Here is a 20952-nt window from a genome sequence, read left to right on the forward strand (position 1 = left end):
CGAAAGGAACTTGTATACGTATGTTATTTGTATAATTGACTTGAGAGTGTGTGTGCGCGCGTGGTGTAAAAGAAAGGCCGAGAGCGTTGAAAGAGAGCGAGAGCGTTTGGTCTGTCGATCAATTGCTTAGTCAGTTCAGTGTTAAAGTTTTCTTCTGGATGATTTCGAAATTCTTCCAGTTGTCATAACGTTGCACCCTTTCTTTTGACATCCTGCGCGCGCATAAATATTTGCTTACGTATACAGGTTTGACAATTTCTTGACGCGTGCAGATGACGTGCATTAGTCAATAATATTGTTGTGTCCTTATAGTAACGAAAATTGTACGCGCGACGGGTCGCCGGCATCGTGAACGGTGCATCATTCGCGACTTATTTATACACCAGCCAGTTTTCCGCAAGACGCGGGAATCTGCCGCGTTTCGCAGGCGACTAATGCAAAACTCGTGTACATAATTATTTAAGGCGGGAGGACCGACACGCGAAATAAAGGCGATAAGTTCTATCGCGTGGATTACAGCCTGTTAATCTCTGGTTATCATTGTTACCCCCGTGCGCAGCACGAGAAACGATTTGCGTATCCATACGTTAAGAAAAAAATTAATAAATAAACAAAAATAAACGCCTATCACATTTAGAGAATTGATCGTGCAGATTGTTCTTCCTTGGAACCATCCTCACCCTCTCAATAGCGAATGCGTGCCGCTAAACTGCTTTGTGTGGATTCGCCGCATTAAATCGTCGACAATATTGGTATTTATCGAGGGCATAGATGTACATTGAACTTTATATTCTTTGCGAAAGAAAGGATCTGTCTCGATTCGTTGTAGTCTGAATCCTTGGGACGGATCGGCGTGACTTGGTCTCGGAATCGGTATTGTTAGGAGAACAGTTAAAACAAGCTCATTACGGAGATTCTTGCGAATGGATGTTTCGCGTGAAGATTGTGTGCGATCTCTCTGAACGATAGGTGCATTCCGAGTTTCCGCAACGAGACGTGGAAACAAATCGAGAGGAGTCACGCGGCGGAAACGAACGGCATGAACGAGAGTAAATTTAGACCGGGGAGAATCAATAACGACAATAGTTCCTATTGTATCGAGACCGGAGCCTTCGTTAAATAAACACGTGTAGTGCATATGTAGTAGAATATTCGAGCGTGATTGAACGACGTGCTCCGCTTTGACGGAGAATCGACCCGGGACGGGAAACATTGTCTGGTCTCCATCGTCTCAGAAAATTTAGGTGGCGTACAACTTGTATTGACTGTGGAGTGTGAATTAACGTTATTCACTTCAGCGAGAAAAGCGTATACATAATATATATATGACGCGTAACACGTGAAGATAATCGGTCATCATTAGACTAATTAGATCAAGGCGATTGATAACATCCTGCGGAGCAGTTTGTACTGTTATTAGATCAATAAGCGGAACGAATGAATTTGCAAGTGTAATCGAGGATTGGATCAAATATGCAGACGCGAGCTAATCTTAGCATATCCGCATCACTTATCGAACGTGAATGCATTGCCATCCGCGCGATCGCATCCGCGGTGGACACGTAACGGCGCTTCTTTGCGAGGGAACATCAAGATCGGACCGAATAAGAAAGCGGAATGCGTTGCGATGTCGAATTCCAACGTTCTGTTAAGATTCCCAGCTTTCTGTAAAGAGATTCCCAGCGTTCTGTACGTGAGAACCGTATGATAAATAAAGGATGCGACGTGTTAACCGCAGGGATTTCCACGAACCCTTTCCTTCTCGGAGAGACGCGCATCGTCGCTCTTATACCCGTTTTCACCAACGTCGTTCAACCTTGATCTTAGCTTAAATCATCTTTTGTCTCTTTCTAAGGAGACAAGTAAATTAAACGAACAATAAGCTCCAAGTTAAACGACGTTGGTGGAAATCGGAGTTAATCCGCATCTAAACATGTCGCAGATCAGCGGCGTCTTCTTAATTCACGCGCAAGAAGGTACGCAATGCGGGAGGAAATACATACATCACGCAGCTCGATATAAATGTTATATGTATTTCAGCTTAATGATTACAAACTAATGGCTTTTCTCTCCGGCGTACATCGGCAACGTCGTTGTTAGTTACAGAAAAAAAAAAGGGTTCTTCTTCCACGCGTCCACGGCGCGATCCACGTATGAGTATTGAGAAAAGTAAAAGGCAAATCGGCTTTGGGGGGGCTCTCTTCTCTCTCCGGATGACGAAATGGCAAGGCTCGACGGCATGGCATTTACGCAATGGCATTACAATAGTAATAACAGTACGGCGTATTTATACAAATGCGGTAGAGGCGAGAGATTTGCGCGCGCATAAATAATAAAACCAGAAGAGAGAGAGAGGGAGAGAGAGAAAGAGAGAGAAAGAGAGCGAGAGAGGAGGAAAAAGCGTTAAAAGTATACTTTACAATGTTCTGTACAAAATCTTCCTTCGGGACAATAAAAAAAATTCAATCGACGTACATAATCAACAGTGCTATTAATCGGTGAAGTAGTGTGTCGGTGTATGCGTCTCAACGGATACACCGGATTGCACTTGCAATTAATGCACTTGCAACAATGCACGTGAAGATAACATTTAACAATGATGCTGGCAAATCACGCCAACGACTCAATAAACTAACTCGATAACAAACCATGTCACTCTAAAACAGAATACTAGATAAAGAGAAATTAAAAAGTCGTGTATATATATCACGTCGTTGTGTAAGCAGTAACTTCCCTGCGTCTCGTAATTGACAGTGTGTCGTTGCAAATGTATGCGTGTGTGTGTGTACGTAGGCGGAATTATATTTAAAAAAGACTCACGATCGTTGTAATATATATACACAAATTAATCAAATTTCGTTAAGTCATTGCACTACAAGTAACTTCGTTACAAGCGTAAAACTTCATCACCATTCGTCTGCAGGCTCGCGTAAACAAGGATAAATTCCGTGGATCGTCAAATTTAAAAAAAAAAGAAGAGAAAAGCAAACGGGGGGGGGTCAACATTTACTGCCTCAACGAGCGCGCTCGTCACAACAATTTCGTCTTACAATTTTGTCATGATCGTTGCACAGACTAATTAATCTAATCTACATAAGAGCGTTCCTTCTCCTCTTTTTTTTCTTTGTCTCACCCGGTGAAATAGTAAATGTTAAATGTCCTAAGAGCTACGCACTATTCAACTTAAATTATACGGTCATTCGATTATATAAAAAAAAAGAAAACAAAAAAATACCTAAACATAACTCATATATATATGATCTCAATTTTGTCAACTTAATATAACGACACGGACACAATAAACGTTCTAAATTACATATAAAATCGATGGTAGTCTTTATGCGACGCTTAAATCCATGTCCATCCGCTAAAATCTCGTTCTATATGTTACATTTGGTATTCCGCGACAGAATACGTTTCCTCTCACTTATAAACATGTAACAAAAATAGATAATAATAGATATATTGTATATGTATAAGAGTGTATATATATCTATTTATATGTCTATACGTATTTGTGTATACATTTATATGCGTTTATGTACAATGATAGATATGTGAAACCTAACAAAGTAGATAGTAATGCTCGGCCGTGTTAAACTAATGTACAAAGCTTCTTGTCGCACAAAATATTTCATTATCTCGACGTGAGCAAGATTTAATCGACGTGCGTATTCGCTCAGGCATTTCCTTGACTTATTACTGTATAAAACGTACTGTCATTTTGTTAAAAAATCTTCTTAGGCATCCCCCACTGTCTGACAATTCTAAACAATACGATATACTGCTAAAGTACACGAATTATGCACGTGTCTCAAGATACACACAAACGTATCGTATACGTACGTAACACGTAGATATTTCGTGTATGACAGGTCGTCGTACGAATCTCGAGTACAAACTTATAGGTCGACTCGTTTTAATTGCACTTTCTACAGTTTACTTCTCTCCATTCCTCTCCTCGAAACCGATATAATTTCGCCGCTAATTTACGGTAACAAATTTGTGGTAATACTTTCGACAAAACCACCGTATGTAAATATACAAATTTTAATGTATACGCGATTCTTACTTTCGTATAAAATACAATTGACGAAACTGAGCTGCAATTTTATGAGACGAATTTTTCTGAGTTCAAAAATTTTTTAGAGGAAAGTTTTTTATACGACTGCTTCCTTTGTGGGATGACTTCTCAAAGGCCAGTTTAATCTTTTTAAATTGGAACCCGCATGCTTTCCGACAGAGTCGGATCCTTCGACTTAAGCCTAGTAATTCCGATCCAAGACATTTTTTGATCTGACAAATACTTTAGAAGATACTCGCCAAAGATTATTGCAAATCCTTAAAACTATGTTGATCAGAGTAATCCGCTCTTGACGTTGTCTACAGTCAACGATGTTGAACGCGATATTCCGCGTGTGTTGTGTGTATAAGCACAGATTAAGATCCCACAGTCTCTTATTTTTACCGTATTTTTAACGGCTTTAAATTTCTTTCTATTTTTTTTGCGTGTGCTGCGTGTGCGTGTGTGACAAACGTAGATCAGGACCCTGTGGTTCGTCACTTCCACAGTATTTAACGACTCCAAACCTTATCTGTCTGTTATGTGTATATGTGTATTGTAGAATAAGTGTACGAGAGTCCCTCAATTAACTTCTTGTATTAACACATGTGGGGCCAAAATATCTTACGAGCACACAGGAGTCGGGTGTTCGTTAACAGATGAAAAATTTTTAAGTATTAAAAGCTCGTAAGATATTTTGGCCCCACATTTGTTAATACAAGAAGTTAATTGAGGGAAAATTTTAATACTTAAAGAGTGCTTGTACTGCAATGACTTGTTGACCTCACATTTGTTTATACAAAATGCGAGCGGTTCAATTTATTTTATTTTTCTGGTATTAACTTCTGTGTCGTAAAAGTGCCGTCAAGAGTGCACTTTCAGAAATATTTCAGTTAAATTTTATGCGTAGCGCCAACCACATCCTTGATCAGTTTTAAGTTCACAGACAGTGTATTATAATATACACGAGATCACCATACCACGTTCACATCGTTGATCTCGAGCAACTCCAAGAACGAGATGACTCTAATCAACGTAGTCCGAAGGACTTGCAGTAATTTTCCACGAATATCCCTTAAAGTATTTGTCAGATCCGAAGGTGTCGCGAGTCAAAATTACTGGATTTAAAACGTAGCATCCGCGTCTGTGATAAAGTATAAAAGTTTCCGTTCGAAGAGAAATTACATTGATCTCGAAATGGCCCTCAAGAGGATACTCCATGAAAAAGCGCAGAGCAGCACCAAATTGTTTTTCTTCTTTTAAAAACTCAGCAGCTTTTTTTATAGGAGACATTATATATGTGTGTGTGTGAATGTACGTATAAATATATAGTTATTTCATTTCGGAACGCGGAAACTATAAGTGCAGCTAAAACAGACAGAACTACGCGCCATGCGTTTTGCACGGCATCGTGATGACATGCCCCTTATGTTTACGCAGACTTAATTATAGACTAAGTAGCACTTCTTTAATATCTGATAAAATTACGCCGGTACGTATTATAACAACAATAAATGTACGAGTAGGTACATAAGCTCGTTTTCGATCCGAGAGCTTCGCGAACATTCAATCGCGCAAGCCGGTAAGTATCATTTCACAAGTACAAACAAAACGTCGTCCTCTGTCGTTCTCATATCTCGCAGCCGCGGCCGACAACGTTTCTCCTCTCCTCGTTTGAACTTGCAAAATAACCGCGTTCTAAAACGATCCAGGCCTTTCTTTTCGCAACGATACGAAATATTACAATTTCTCTTAAGTAGCTTCACTGTTATCGACGTAACTTCAGTGATCCCTAAATTATTTATCATCCCTTAATTAAACTACAATGGAAAACTTAATCACACTTCGACCAAATGAAATGTACTGATTCTTGAAGCCTAATGACAGAGCTTTCATATAAAGCTTGGTTTCCGTATGGACCGATGCCATCAGGTGCTCATTACGCCATCCCTTGTAAATCCTTTAAAATTAAGTTTAGTACCCAATCTCTTATTAAAATTTGTCGTTTCGAACTACGCAATTACTTCTTTACACTCATACTTTGTATATCGCGATAGGCCGTCGATTTCATCAATAAAGCTCTTTTTTCGTAATTTACTTTTCTAAGAACAAACGTTTTTGCGCACGGCGGAAATATTAATAAAACGTTATATCATAAAAGATCCGATGAGTCAAAAGGAGTAGCCTATCTACCAATTAAAAGGTTCAATCGGCTCTTTTTTGTTTAGGAGTTCGAGATCCACGAGGAAAAAAAAACTAACGGTTTATCGACGCGTCAGCTTTCTTTTTGGTTTATCGTTAAATTTTGTACGATCGCTAATCTCGTGTCCGACGAACCTCGCAACAAAGTATAAAAGAAAGGCCTGCAGGAAGAAGGCGGTGTTGTCTGACTAGTTTAAAGTATGTGCATATTATGCATACACATATTCTTGCTGTTGCGATAGCGTGAGAGTGCTCTGCGAGGCCAATTGTCATTTGCGCATTACTCACAACTAACTCTACATTCTGTGCGCACGGTACTTTAATTGTCATCTGACCTGCACGGTAATTAAAGCGCACGATCCGGGATAATTGTAGCGCACGGGCGCCTCCTTCTTCCTAGCCGAGCAGATCCGTCACCCGTTCGTGAAATGTGGCGTTAAAGTGGTGAAAGAAGCGCTTTTTCTCCGATCACACCTCGTCCTTCAAAAAACGACAATATAAATAGGCGTGATACAATCTTAGCCGGCTTCCCGCCTCGAGACTTCACAGGTGTTTGTTGCCTCGCAAGCTGCTCGACGACGCCCATGCTGCACTCATTATGATGATTTTTTTTTATCTCATCTTACTTTATTATCCCTGACCCTGTCCTCGTGTGCGTTACGCCGTACGTTGCATCGCGGCGCTATTATAAAAGAGCCCGTTACCTTGCTGCGTACAATTGTATTCGCGATCGATGTGTGCGATAATGAAGTATCGAATAAATTATGAACAAATTGTATTGCATAACTCAACTTGTGCGGCTGTTGTGGCTGAAAAGAGGGTAGTTTCGACGAGTTCGCGGTACATTCGCTATTAGAAAAATAGAAAATATACGCAACTTGCGTCTTGTCGTTGTCTGCCATCGTTTTAACTGTATGCAGCAGTTTCGGACACGTCAACTTTCACCTTTCTTTGAGCAATCCTGTCGCGCTGCGGTGAACGGAAATGTTTGCGGGCGCATTGCCGCTCGGAATTTTCGTCGATAGCGTCGAGAGATCGTTCGGAAGAATATCTGTATGCACTTGTTGCTTTCGACACGACAGTAAACGCAATAGCGTTTGAGAATCGTCATTCCGAAACGACGTTAATCCTTAATTAATCGCTGTGCCGCGTGAATGAAAGAAGATTGTAAATTTGTGGTATACTCTATTTTTTTCCGTCTTTTCTTCCCTATTACTTGGTATTGCACCAGAGTAGCGTCATCGTAGTCTCTAATTGAATTAATTTCTAATTGAGTGATAGTGAAAAATGTGTGAAGTCGCAGGTACCTGCGCAATTAATTGCGTTGCATTAGCTGAATCAAGCGATTAACTATGGATTAAACAAGGATATCTCTGTGTCACTTAAAAAGAAATCTAGAAAATATAGTCCTAAAAAAGTTTGCTGATCCTTGCAAAAATGGCAAAAAGAGTTTCTCACGATTGGACGAGAATTTAGCGAAAAAATTGTGCTGTGAAAAAAAAACGCCTCACTAAAAACCAGCTGTAGACGATCTATAATTGTTTTTAGAGTAGAAATCTGGCGCGCTCTGTACGTTCTCTGTGTACGTCTTTTTATCTCGATCGTTTTCTTAACACGTATACTGTGGTCTTTTTGCATTACGCGACACATAAAACTGTAACACTATCTCGAATTTTGACGGATCCAGGAATACAGGAAAGGAAAATTGTGTAACGAGGTATAACAGTTGAAACATTTTATCTGTGTGCCAATACTATCTATACTCTGTAAACTCAGGAAAAATTGCAAATTATATATGTATAATTTAACTTCGCATTTCAACAGCATTTTTTAAATTGCGCTCACGATTGTTAAATCGTATTACGGCTATTGAGAGATACTCTTAAAAATTCCAAGAGAAACAGCTATCTTTTCAAATAAAAATGTCATGCACCGCCCTTTCATGCATATATTTGCTTTTCCGCAAAAGAACGAGAGATAATTTTCCTGGAACTTCGTAATGATTGCGATTCTTCATTGAATTGTGAAGCGAACGCGCGAATTTCCTAAAATTCCTCGAGAGGCAGGACCCTAAATGTTTTCGTAGATTGCACCTGATTCTGAATTATAGATCGTCTGAAGTGGACTTAATTATTTTTCGACAGCAATAGGCTGTCCGTCAATCTCTGGCCATATATATATACATATATATATATGTCCGTACATATATTTGCATAGTCTATTAACTTACTTTAACTTATGGAGTAATATCGCGTCGATAACATCACGCATATAATATAAAAAAAAAAGTAACGCAGTACTGGTACATACTTTGGTGAACGAGAACGTCAATCTGACAGTCCCGTCGCTCGAACGTATCGTGCCGCATGCACATGCATATCGCGTCGGATATACAAGCATAATCAAACGAGAAAACACCAGCTGGGGCGGAGGAACTGGAAAACGCTTCCTTAAGAAATTCCCTTAAAGACTCGGCGCATTCTATTGTACGCGCTTCTTGCGCGTCCTCCCGTACGAATGTTTTGTGCATAAAATGTTTTCTCAGCGATTTAAGGAAGCGCCTTCGAACGCAAGACCCCGTGAGGGAGTTCTTTTACCAACAAATGAATTTCCAACAATTCATTTAATCCCCAAGCCGATGACCCTTTTTGCTTAGACCAGTCTTATTTTCGAAGCAAATATGAAACGATTCCTTCCAGAAGAAAAGTCTCTTAAATCTCTTCGTATTTGAATAAACGGACTTCAATCCGAGGTTGCAGATGCTCGCTGCGCAGCTCAGTCGATTCGCGCGAGTACCGCAATCTTACAGTGTAATTCAAACGTATAGCATCACCAGTTTTTCATGCGCCACTGCCGTATACGTCGCAATCTTACAGTGTAGCACTTACTTCGTCCGTCTACGCAAGTGGCAATAATCACCGGCGCGGGAAAGAAGAGAAAAACGAGACGAGAACGCATCTCTCTCCTCACCTCACTGAACTGTACTTGGCACAACCGTCACCTCTGCGTACTGCTCGTCCGACTGACTCGTCGCCGTCTGTGGCGGCAGCGACGACGACATCTTCTCAAGTCGCACGTAAGACGGTCCCGCCGAGGGTGGTGATAAACTCGCGAGGGTGATATAACTAGAGTTCAGCTCCTTCTCATCTACCGCCGTTGCATCCATCGTCGGCCAGGACGCAGCGGGATGCACCGCGTTATCCTTGCTATCGTCCTCGTCGATGTCCTCCGTCACGTCCGCGAGCGGCTCCGCTTTGTCTTGCTGCTCCTGCGACTGCGTCTCGTGCGCGGAACTCGCAAGATGGTACGCGGTGTCGCTCGTCGTGGAGCTGTGCGGGTCGTGGAGCGTCTTCTGCGGCGAAGATTCTTGATCTTTCATGGCCGGCATCGTCATGCCCTCGGGAATGATCGTCGCGAAGATATACTTCGGACTCACCGAGGTCGAGGTGGTATTGGTGGGGAAGGCCGGTGGAAATGACATGTACTCCTTCTTGCATAAATTCTGGTTATCCTTAATTTTAAAGGTGCCGCACATCAGATTGCTGTTCCTCGCTTGTATGTGCTTGGGTATACAAGAAGGCGATTCGGGTATCTCGTCTATCAGACCCGCTTGAACGTACGGCGTCGCCATTGTCATTTTGTCGGGATTAATGTGCGATGCCAATATATCTATCTTCTTGTTTATATCGATGATCGACCGCATCTTGTCCAGTTCGTCAATGGTCAGCTTCTGTTTCTCCTTCTCGAATTCATCTTCAAATCTGATCGATATCAAAGCATCGCCGCTGTCGTCGCCGCTCTCGTTATTGCTGTCGCAGCTGTTGTTGTCGCCGTGGCTGACGTCGTTGGTGTCATCACCGTCCTTGCTACTGTTACAGTCGCCGCTGTTACCGCCGGCGGTGTTCTTTCGCGGAATGAGGCTCGGGTTGCTCAGTAACGCCTCAGAGGAGGACGGCATGCTGATGTAGTTTGCGCTGGACCAGGCGTGTTGCGATGGCGAATAACTCTTCGACATCGCGCTGTTCGTCAAGTTGGGCGTGGACCGCGCCAACGAGAGAGTCTCATCGGAGGCTGCCTCGCAGGAGTCGCCAACTTTGACGTACGAACTCGACGACTCCCAGCAGGGGGTGACCTCTGATAATAGCGAAGCTGGTGCCCGTGTGGTGCTCCTCTGTCGAAGATGGGTCATCTCGCGAACGGGCTGGCTCTTCAATTTGTCGGACGGTGCATGCACTGCATCCACCTCAGTGCCGCTGTCACTGCAAACTTGAGATTCAGCTGTGAGGGAAGAGGTAACGGACTCTTGACCGCTCGAGCAGCCGCTCGAATCGGCGGACGGCTGCCGTATGTGTAACTCATTGTTCTTCTCAAGTAGCCTCTGTGCGAAATAAAATAGAGTTTACATTATTACGGTATTTTTCTAGTTTTATCACATTTGCGTCGATAAATAACTGCAAAGTGTTAAAAGATTACTGGGGCAGAAAAGAAGTATCTCACCGTATCTGCATGGCTGCCTGGAGCGAGTCCGGGCGGTAGTTTCACTTCGACATCTCGCATAGCTCGGCATTTTATCCACATTCTACAAGAAAAATAATGCAAAGCGTGTTGAAGTATGTAGCTAGAACGGTTGCAATTGGATCAACATTTTCTTCTCGTAACTCGCGGAAAGTTAGAAATTATTTAGCTGTCTACTGTTATATTTGCATAGAGAATCGCCGAAGAATAAAAGTTTCATTACCTCTTGAACATGTACACGAAGCAGGCCATGCATGCTGTGATGCTAAAGACGCCAACCATCCATATAATAACCAGGGCGACGTACGACAGTCCTGTTGCATGGAAAATATATTCGCTAATCAGATTGTTTAAGGGGTAACACCTATGTAAAATTTTCAAAAATCAAATTAAAAAATTTTTTAAAAATACACTTCAATGTCTTCAAAATGAAGTGCAAGTGGTTTTACGGCGATCCAAAATTTTTTCCCATATATAGGCTCCCACGCCAAGTGCTGCTATACACATTGCTGTGTGTCAGTTTAATGATGGAATTTGCAGTATTATACAAATAATGCAAGTTCCGAACATTATGGTGGGCCCAAACTGTTACAATTTTGGTGTCGAGGCCGATGAACACCGCATCAAGCTTTCCGACCGCTCACTCAGTGATGCAGCGAAAGAGGCTCGCTCGAGCTTACAGTCCGCCAGAAATGATTAAGAAACTGAAAATTTTGCTATTGAAGGGTAACTTTATGGTTCTGGGATCGCAGACTAAAGGTAAATTCAGTACAAATAAGAAAATTTTGATAGTTTCTAAAAATATCAATATTCAAAACCTTAAACGCGTTGTTAACCGATTGACTTCAAATTTTAACAGTACCTAAAAAAATTAATTTTCTACAGAAATACGTAGCATTCTTTTGATAAGTTGACACTTTTTTTAGTTGCAGCTAATTTTACTAGATTTTTCGTGAAAAAAATGGTTTTTTTTTAAACTCTGCTGTTTTATCAAAAATTAATATTTTCAAAAACGGCTACGTATTTCTCTAGGTATTGAAGAAAATGAAAAAATTTGTTTTTTGTTCTAGATTAAAAATTACGGCACTTATGCTGCTAGCCGCGGACCACTTTGGCAAATCAACCGTCTCCTTCACGCTGCTGCAGATCCACCCACCATTTTTAAATATTTTCTTATGGAAAAAAAACTTTTTTTACTTTTTGACATGTATAATCAAGTTATAAAACTCATTTTTAATAGCACAATTCAGTAAGTAAAAAATATCCCAAAAATAAACCTCTATTTCAGCCGGTTACATAGGCGCTACCCCTTAATATCTACGTTAAACGTGCATATCAATATTATCGCTTCAAAACGAAATTTAAGTAAGTATGGAACATTGCAGAAAACCGATCTCTAAAACAAATAAAAAAGAAAACAGATGAAGAGTCCGACTTGGTCTGGCGAAGCACGTATAAACATATAATTGCATAACATGTTATGCAATTACACCTAAAAAAAATCATATAGTCACAACCTTTACTTCTTACTTACGTTAAAAAAAAATTAAAAAAAATTGAACATTCTCGTCGTTTAAATAAATGTTCGCTTTCGTTTATAGTCAGAAATGTAGCGTATGTAAGTCGTGGGTGCGACAAATTACGTGGTCAATTTTATGAGAAAGCAAACTTGTTACTAATGAAAGAAAAGAATAAGTCTACCGTTGTTATAACAATTGCCCTCCCCAAAGTCGGACCAGAATCCTTTCAAAATCTCGCCGTTACGATTGGTGTTGATAGCCCTGACCCGAAACCTGTGCTTCTGCTCACGGTGCTCGACGTTCTTGCAATCGGGAATGGGCAATTGCACGTCTGTAATATGAACAAAGGCATTACAATCAAATTTCTTACTTCTCTACAGTTTCTCCATTCTTTCACTATTTCTTTTCATTTCTCCTTTTGCAGCTACTTTGTGTCTATCACTTCAAACGGAGAAACGGAGAAACGAAGAATCGAAAAAGACAGAATAATTAAAGAAAGTCGAATTATATTTGAAAGGAACATTTCTCCTAGTTTTTAGTTCAATTCCAAAATTCTTTAAAATTTTCTTACTAATCTCACCTGTTGTAGTGACGTTTTGAATTATGCCGTTTCCGTACTCTATTTCGTAATACATGGCCTCTACTGGACCGGCCGGTTCTTGCGGTGGCTCCCACTGGATGATCACTTGGCTGGAGTTCACGAAGCGCACCAAAGGAATATTGATTTTACCGGGAACACCAATTCTCGTGAGCTCGTCTACTATCGCTGACTTTTCGCTACACTTGACGGTACAAGCGGAGACTCTAATAGAGTATCTCGTGTACGGCTTCAAGTTCGTCAGTTTGATATGACTTCCCTCCTCCTCCACTTTCCGGACTTGACCGTTGTAATCGACCTCGTAATATCTCAGCACGCCGTTCATCGCCATCGGCTTTTTCCATGCGACAAACATCGTCGTGTTGGACACGTCAGTGATTCTCACGTTTAACGGAGGGGTGCTGGGCGCCGCTTCGAGAGTAGTATTATAAAGAGGATCGCTACGCAGACCCTCGCCGCTCTTCGTCAGCACCGCGACATTCAGCATATACGTGGTGTAGGGCTTCAGATTTTCGACAACGCCATGTATCGTGTGCGCGTCCGCCCTGATTGTACTATTAAGCATGGGGCCGTTGCAGTTGACATTCAACGGTGACATTATGGGACAGTAGTAGATGTTGAATCCCTCGATTATCCCGATGCGATCTGAGCAATCGAGCTTCCAACCGACTTCGATAAAGTGCGATCCAATGCGATTAATCCACACAGACTTCATCTTGCCGAGCACTTTATTATGAATTACCGTGCACGACGACCATATCATGCCGCTGCTACCTCTCTCGGTATTGACAGAGATTGCAAATTGATATACCTTGGACGGATCCGGTACAGTTATGTTGTAGATCGTAGTATTTTTAGAAACGTGCACCCAGTCCAAATAACCCTGCAAATACATAACGTTTGACGTGCTGGATGTACTTCGAACTTTGGAGTAAAAAAAAGGCACTCTTCGAATAATCTAGTTGAATAATAAGGAAAAATATCGATACATACGGTACACTGATAAGGACGATCGCGCTCGTTGTCGCACCAGAAGATCGTGTAATTCATAATGTTATGTTCCACGATCGGCGGCTTCCAGGATAATTCGTATAATCCATGTTCGAAAGCGATTTTGGTGAACGCTATCAGTTCATGCGGTACTGCGAGCAAAATAAAAACGTATTAATTGCTAGATGTATTAAAATCTTCCGGTTCTGTCTCGACATCAATTTTCTTAATGTACTCACTTTCTTGCTGATTCGGTACGTATATTCTCGCACGGTCGCCGTTAGCACCGACCTCGTTCGTCGAGATGATCTCGAATAGATAGCTGTTGAGGCTGATTCCCTTCACCTTGGCGTACGTCCTGGTCGTTTCACTTGGCGTGAGCGCAACGGTGCGGCCATTTTCCTCCACGCGAACGATTTGGTACTTGAAATTATCGCCGTTCTCCTGATTCTGCGGTATCGCCTGCCAGTACAAGTATACGTCCCTGTTCCCAGGATTTTCAGTAATTTCGAAGCTACCGATGTCGGTTCGCGGTGCAGCGCCAGGCACTAAAGTCAAATGAGAGAATATTTTAGTAGAAACAGATACGTTAATCACAATCTATTTGCAGTACGCAATTATAATTAAATGAATAATAAAGGCACAAAGACAATTGAGTCCCTTCCCATTTCATAAATTTACTCACATTTTGCTGACGTCCTAAATGTAACAACACTGAAATCACTCCATCGATCCGTTCTTATAGCGGTCGAGCTTTTTAGATAAATGCGAACATCATATACTGTATTAGCGTACTCCAATCCGGTAAGATTATAAAGCCAGTGCTCCCTAGCTTTAGGATGTGTAATATTGATGATCTGTGGACAAGAGGAGAATAAGTTCGATGAAAATTATCATTGTTTATTGCGGGACTGATATATTTTTCGGTAACAGCAATATCGGCAAATTATCTAACACGATAAAAATATCGTTTTTATCAATACAATCGTACCTTCCAATCTTTTTCATGATCCCACTGATGCTGATACATAATTTTGTGATGCACACCAACTGGAAATGTCGCCATCGGAAAGGGGAGCTCCCAGTATAAAAGCGCGCTCTCTGACGTTTTGTTTATTAAGGTGAGGTTGTACGGTTTGGCCGGGATAACTGAAGACAATTGTTACAGTTGAGCATCAAGTGTATGCAAATATTGCACATTTCTCATGATTTACAGCATGATATTCTCATACGAGGAAGTACAAATAATGGCCTGTATAAGTTTTACATACCGTTAGGATAATGTTGGACACGATATGTAAAGTTCACATTTCCAAAAGCATTAGACACGTTCAGTGTGAAAATATAAAATGAATAAGGCTGCCTGTATATTGGATCGCTGTATATATCCCACATGCATGAATTCTTCTTCGTCTTCGTGATCGGACAATAATACATTGCTCCCGATCTGCCAGGTAATTGGAACATTAAGTCGTATGTCGTATGGACGTAATTGTGCTCTGGCTCCCATGTGCAGTTGAAGCTTTCCCAATTGTACGAGGCGCAGTCGAAGTGTTTAGGCTTTTGTGGTGGGTCTGTCGTGAAACAAAACGCGTAAAATTACATAAAATATTTCACGTAAGAAAGAAACGTGCGTTTTTTTAAGATATATAATTAATTTTTTTTAATAGCTTTTGATATTCGCTAAATATGTCAATAATGGATCCTCGAAGTTGTATTTTTAAACGATTAACTTGGCAATGCAACGAGTTTACTCTCATCGGAACAAATTCTTTATTTCTATCACTTCTAAGATCGCACGGACATTTATGTGCATGATGTTGAAATTATAAGATCTATTAGATAAGTACAAATACGTTTCGTAAATGTATAATTTGTTATATAGAGTTTAATTCACATATTGCTTCTTCAAATCCCTACGGGATAGGAAGCGATTTGACTAACTCTTAATATCATACATCGCCTGTTTTCTAGTTATCTTTATCGTTGGTGATAGTAAAACGATTTCTAAGACGCACGCGTGTCGTACGATTTACTCATAACTCTAATGAAAAGAGAATCAATGCGCTGTGTTGTCTCCGCAAAACATCGTCGGGTCGTGCCGATAAGGATAAATGTGTACTTTTACTGGGTACGTAGATAGTCGTATTTCAGATACGTATGATTGTAAACAGATGCATACGCTTTCCCGATACTCTCGAGTTTGTCAGATTATCAAAACTATATTCTTCAATAGAGAAACAGAATAGAAATGTCTCAGAGCTGATGACACAATCGAAAAGCTGAAAGGATGAAAAAGTGATAATTTCGCGATACCATTTACTTTATATAAAAGATTTTGTCTTATTTCGACTTATTGTTCCACGAGGCGTCTCTCTTTTTCGGTTGTCTCATCAATTCGAGGACCTGCTAATATAATGTACGAAGGACAATTCGAGTGAGAATGATTACTTACATCCAACCACGACTTTATTGAGACAAACTGCTATGTAGTCGCTGTTGTTTATTTTCAATTTGCAGTTATACATGTCATCGGAGGCCGGTGGAGTTTTGATGAACAGCTCTATCGTTGTTTCATTAATTACCGTGACGAATTCCGACTCCAGTTCCTGATCGTTACGAAAGAATCGGAGATCCCCCGCATCTTTGTTAGGATAGTCACGATTCACGATCGTCTGATTCAATAGACAGAACATCCTAAGTGGTTTACCATGTTCGATAACGATATCGCCCTGCGGCCAGGTCCCTGCAAAGAACAAAGTAAAGTTTACAACGCCACTCAATTTCAGGCGGAACAAAAGACACTCAATTCTTTAATGATGAACATTTCTGGATTAACATAAGCGAACTCTTTAAGTGGATGCAGTGAGGAGAAAAAATCAAACCAAAATTTCTATGCGTTGTACAAATTCTGCGTTGCGAAATGATGATATCGCGAGAACAGGCGGTTGGCGATTTCGATGCGAGCTGTGCAGCTCGCGTATTAAATATAGATATATACATTTAGCCCGACTAGAATTCCAAAAGGAGAGATAAGACGTATGTTTTATTTATAATTCTAGCGCACAGCGGGTCGTGTGCGAAAGAGAGAGATAGAGAGATAGAAGACAACGGCTTTTATCTCAGCTTTACGCGTGCATCGAGTGTACGCGCCGTCTCAAAGTCTTACACGTAATGGCAAAACGAAAATTGAACCATTAGTTCTAACAGCTACTTAATCGCGTGCTATCCAATACGCGAATAAAACGCATCGCATTCGTTCGTCGAGTGCGCGAGGATACATTCGAACGAGACTTACATCCCGGTGTGCTCAGTCCAACCGAGCAACTGCGGGCTGTACACTGCGTCGTGCAAAGCAAGCAAATTAAGAAGGGCAAGCAGGTCCGCCATCTCCTCCACGAAGAGTTCGTAATCCAGTCGGTGATGATTAATCCTAATATTTGATTGAAACAATGTCTCATTATCGCGCACACGTCCGTCGCTTGGGAGTATCTCGTCGCGTCGCTCCTTCGCGTGGAAACGCGACGCCTAAGTCCCCCCTGCGACGAGCACAGGTCGATTGAACGGGCACTTTGGGGTAAGGAAGTGTCCCGGGGCAGGCGAGCCGCGCTGTCAGGCTCGATCTCCAGCGTGGTGTCCTCCTCGAACAGGACGGCATCGGCGGTGTTGGACGCGTCGCGGCGGCACGGGGCAAGAGCGACGGGGGATGATTCCGGTGCGCCGAACACATCCAGCGTGGACCGGCATCCAGCGTGTCTCGACGCGTCGTCTGGGCCGTGCGACGGACACCGATCCATTTCTCCAGGCACTCTTATCGATCGCGTATCGATTGAAGGCATCTTGCACTTCCGTCACTGCAAGATAAATAGATTCGATGAAGGCACATCTTAAAATCGTACACGAAACAACGTTGCAACTACTGTTACAGCGGAAGTGTCGAAAGATTCTTACATGGAGAGAATTTTCTCTTAAAACACCCTGAAAACCATGTCATCGCGCGATAACGTGGCATTTTGAGGAACTTTATGAGAGTATTTTGCAATTTTGATCATACATTTAGTAAAATGTACGGTGGAATTTCGAAAACTCTCATAAAGTTCCTCGAAATGCCATGTAGTCCCACGATCACACGACGGCCAGGATGAATTTTGGGAGAAAATTCTCTCCGTGTGCCAAACCAAACGGCAAAAAAACGTTTGCTGGCATCAAAGAAATTAATTCTAGAAGTCGAATTATTAAGAACTGAGGCGAGAATGTTGTTATATCGGATTCGTTACATTGGCAGAAATTAACGGGAGCAGAGGACAGTGGTTGCTTGTGAACTGTGTACGAGCTAGGACGCAACTGGCTACCAGTGGTCTAGGAAACACAGGAAGAATGTAGGGGGAGGAAAGTACACAAGTGAATTCGTGACACGGGGAATGGCGCGCTTCTAATAAAGTTCGTTATTATATTTCGTCACGTGTCACGGCGATAATGCGAACGTAGCCTCGCGACGATTAATACATAAGGGCCTGAGCAGAATGGCCGTCTTGTACTCTTAAGACATAAGACAGTTATTGTGCGTTACCTCAAGACAAAGGCTTAAAACATAAGACATTGTCTTAAGAGTTTAAGACAGCCATTCTGCTCAGGCCCTAATTTGTACGAGAGAAATCTCGTCGGGGCGTGTAAGTATAATAGATTGAGTATCCTTGATCCGACAAGTGTTTCGAAAGGCTCCGGAAACTTGGAGCCTCGAGAAGCAGTTTCGACCTGCTGTGTTTACGGTAATAAAGCGCCAATCTTTATCAGCACCAACTGTCTATGTGCGTTAGCCGTTGTTCGTTTTAATTGATTATCTGCTCTTTGTTGGAAAATCGTCATTTTCAATTGACGGTACATCTTTTCTCTTGAGCATTAATTATTTTTCTGTAGTACTACATTGATATTTTTTATTTCTTGCATTTATATTCCTTTGGAAATATCACGTTTCCTTGGTAAAACGAAACTTTTCGCAGCAGATTTTATTTTCGTCTTACTTATTCTGAAATATTTTCGATCTCAAGTATTTCGGATTAGCATATGCGCTCAAGTTGTATTTAATATCATTCGTGATTTTTTTTATATTCGAGCAAGATATAGTATAAAGATAATTAGTTCAACTTTCAAGTTGGAGATAATATTTAGCAACATGAGTTAAGATTGATAAGCCGATGCTTTGTGTAAAAAGTAAACTTGTTTTAATGATTTTCAAATATATCTTTGTTTTCATAACTTGTGTATTCAAATGAGGACTTAACGATGCTTGAATAAACGATTTCGCATTTAGAAATGTACATTCATCTATATTTAAATGTCAACTAATTAAAATGGATTTTTGAGATGAAAACAGAATTTTCATTTAGTTTTATTAAAAAACACGTATACACGTACATGTACAATGTGTATATATGCGTGTGTATGTGTGTTAAAAATTGGAAAGCTGTAATAATTAATGCAATAATTATATTTACTTTCTCGCTAAGAAAAATTTCCAGTGTGTCAGAAAATCCGTCGTTAAAAATAACGTACGAGAAAACTAAAGGACCTAATTGTAAAAAAATATAATTGTAAAAAAGAAGAGATGTTTAAAATCATTAATTACAAAATAAATTATTCATAATGTGCATTGCATAACACACACGCCGCGATAGGAAACAACATTTCCACAAATATGCAAATGGCTCTTCACAAACACGTTATTACTGACGCGAATGTAACAGGAAGATTCATCGTTATTTCTTTTTAACTTCGAATCTTTTTTCCCCCATCTCTGAATAATAACTTCGCAACGAGAAAGAGAATGTTTCTGCGCTGGTGTATCACAGTATTAAATAAAATATTAACTATACTTTTTCTACAGGCATTCTGCAGCGAGGAATATTGTGCGACAACCGGCCAACGTTCGTGTACTCAAGCGCATTTAATTTAACAGACTAATCCAAACTCCAATTGTATTCAGAAAAGCTAATACGCCGCGAGATCGATTCTGCAAAAATTAATTTTTCAATTATACACGCGCGAAAGTTTGAAAATTAGTTTCAAGAGAAGCAATTCGCTTTCGTAAAATCCACATTAATCTCTTAATGGAAAAGATTCGTTCGTACAACGTAATATCCATATTAAATCTTTTAATGGAAAAGTTTCATTGGTAAGATTTACAATCCAGATTAATTCTTTTGATGGAGGGAAAAAAACATCCATCGAGAGGAGAGGAAGCGTTGTTCGAAGCTTGTTCAATAAAATTTATTTCTCCTTTATTTCGTGCCGCCATGGACGTAGGAAATATCTGGACGGAGCGTAAAGTGCCCTTAATATTGGTCTACAACCTTGCTGACATACATATTGTAACATATACAAAATTTACATACACAAAAATTTTCAATAATTGGAGCACTATTGCAACAGCATATTCCTGAACCAAATCAAGTAAAAAAAGTCCTGTACTACTGTTCCCTCGGACACACAGTTATCGAGATATTATAAGCTAAACATTGAAAAAGTTATAAGTTTTCTCTTGAATATCTCAAAAAGTATTAGGCAAATAAAAAAATGCTTCAGACAAAAGTTCATATTAATTAGTAGAATAAGATAGTATAATAAACAAAAGGGGGTTCCATTAAAAAAAATTGAAGGCGACCTTCAAATGACTGTCCAAGGTCAATGGCACCACCTTATGTCCCCCTTCGAATCAAACAACTTTTGTTTGAAACGTTTTTCCGTATTTTTCATATTTTTGGAGATATTCGCGTGAATCATTTAAAATTCGACACCCTGTATATATAAAACTTATTTTTGCATTTTTTTCCAAGTGAGAAAGCTTTATTCTTTTCAAGGCGTGAAATAGATTACACTCCGTGACAATATCGAGTGTTGCCATCTTGGTACCTCATGTCCGTTACAATAGACATTTCACTCCCCTCACCCTTTGTGGACCACCCCCGCGGCCCTATGCTACGTCCAGGGGCCCGATTCTCAAAATCATTCGAAGAAGCAACGTATACGAACATTCTGCTCTGACAGAAAAGTTCAAAGTCGATTGG

The 20952-nt window shown here is 40.6% G+C and overlaps 1 protein-coding gene across 3 annotated transcripts in view; it reads right to left on the reverse strand.

Annotated features, from left to right (window-relative positions):
• Positions 1-543: 543 nt before the first annotated feature.
• Positions 544-20952, reverse strand: part of LOC105565908 (cytokine receptor) — a 36654-nt gene continuing 16245 nt past the window's right edge. Inside the window, exons 1-13 of one of the 3 annotated variants that reach the window (XM_012019481.1) lie at positions 18166-18422; positions 17187-17742; positions 16344-16634; positions 15160-15462; positions 14880-15037; positions 14574-14745; positions 14128-14436; positions 13892-14040; positions 12881-13781; positions 12482-12631; positions 11004-11094; positions 10763-10844; positions 544-10643 (exon numbers count right to left, since the gene is read on the reverse strand). In XM_012019481.1, coding sequence (XP_011874871.1) covers positions 9237-10643; positions 10763-10844; positions 11004-11094; positions 12482-12631; positions 12881-13781; positions 13892-14040; positions 14128-14436; positions 14574-14745; positions 14880-15037; positions 15160-15462; positions 16344-16634; positions 17187-17727 — 4554 coding nt within the window. In that variant the 5' untranslated portion in view covers positions 17728-17742; positions 18166-18422 and the 3' untranslated portion in view covers positions 544-9236. Of the gene's footprint in view, positions 10644-10762; positions 10845-11003; positions 11095-12481; positions 12632-12880; positions 13782-13891; positions 14041-14127; positions 14437-14573; positions 14746-14879; positions 15038-15159; positions 15463-16343; positions 16635-17186; positions 17743-18165; positions 18423-20952 lie in introns of those variants that run through there. The other 2 variants (XM_012019478.1, XM_012019480.1) reach the window with 2 other exon arrangements.

Source organism: Vollenhovia emeryi, unplaced genomic scaffold (genome assembly GCF_000949405.1).
Source record: "Vollenhovia emeryi isolate VEMERY1.0 unplaced genomic scaffold, V.emery_V1.0 DF939148.1, whole genome shotgun sequence".
In the NCBI taxonomy this organism is placed as follows: Eukaryota; Metazoa; Arthropoda; class Insecta; order Hymenoptera; family Formicidae; genus Vollenhovia; species Vollenhovia emeryi.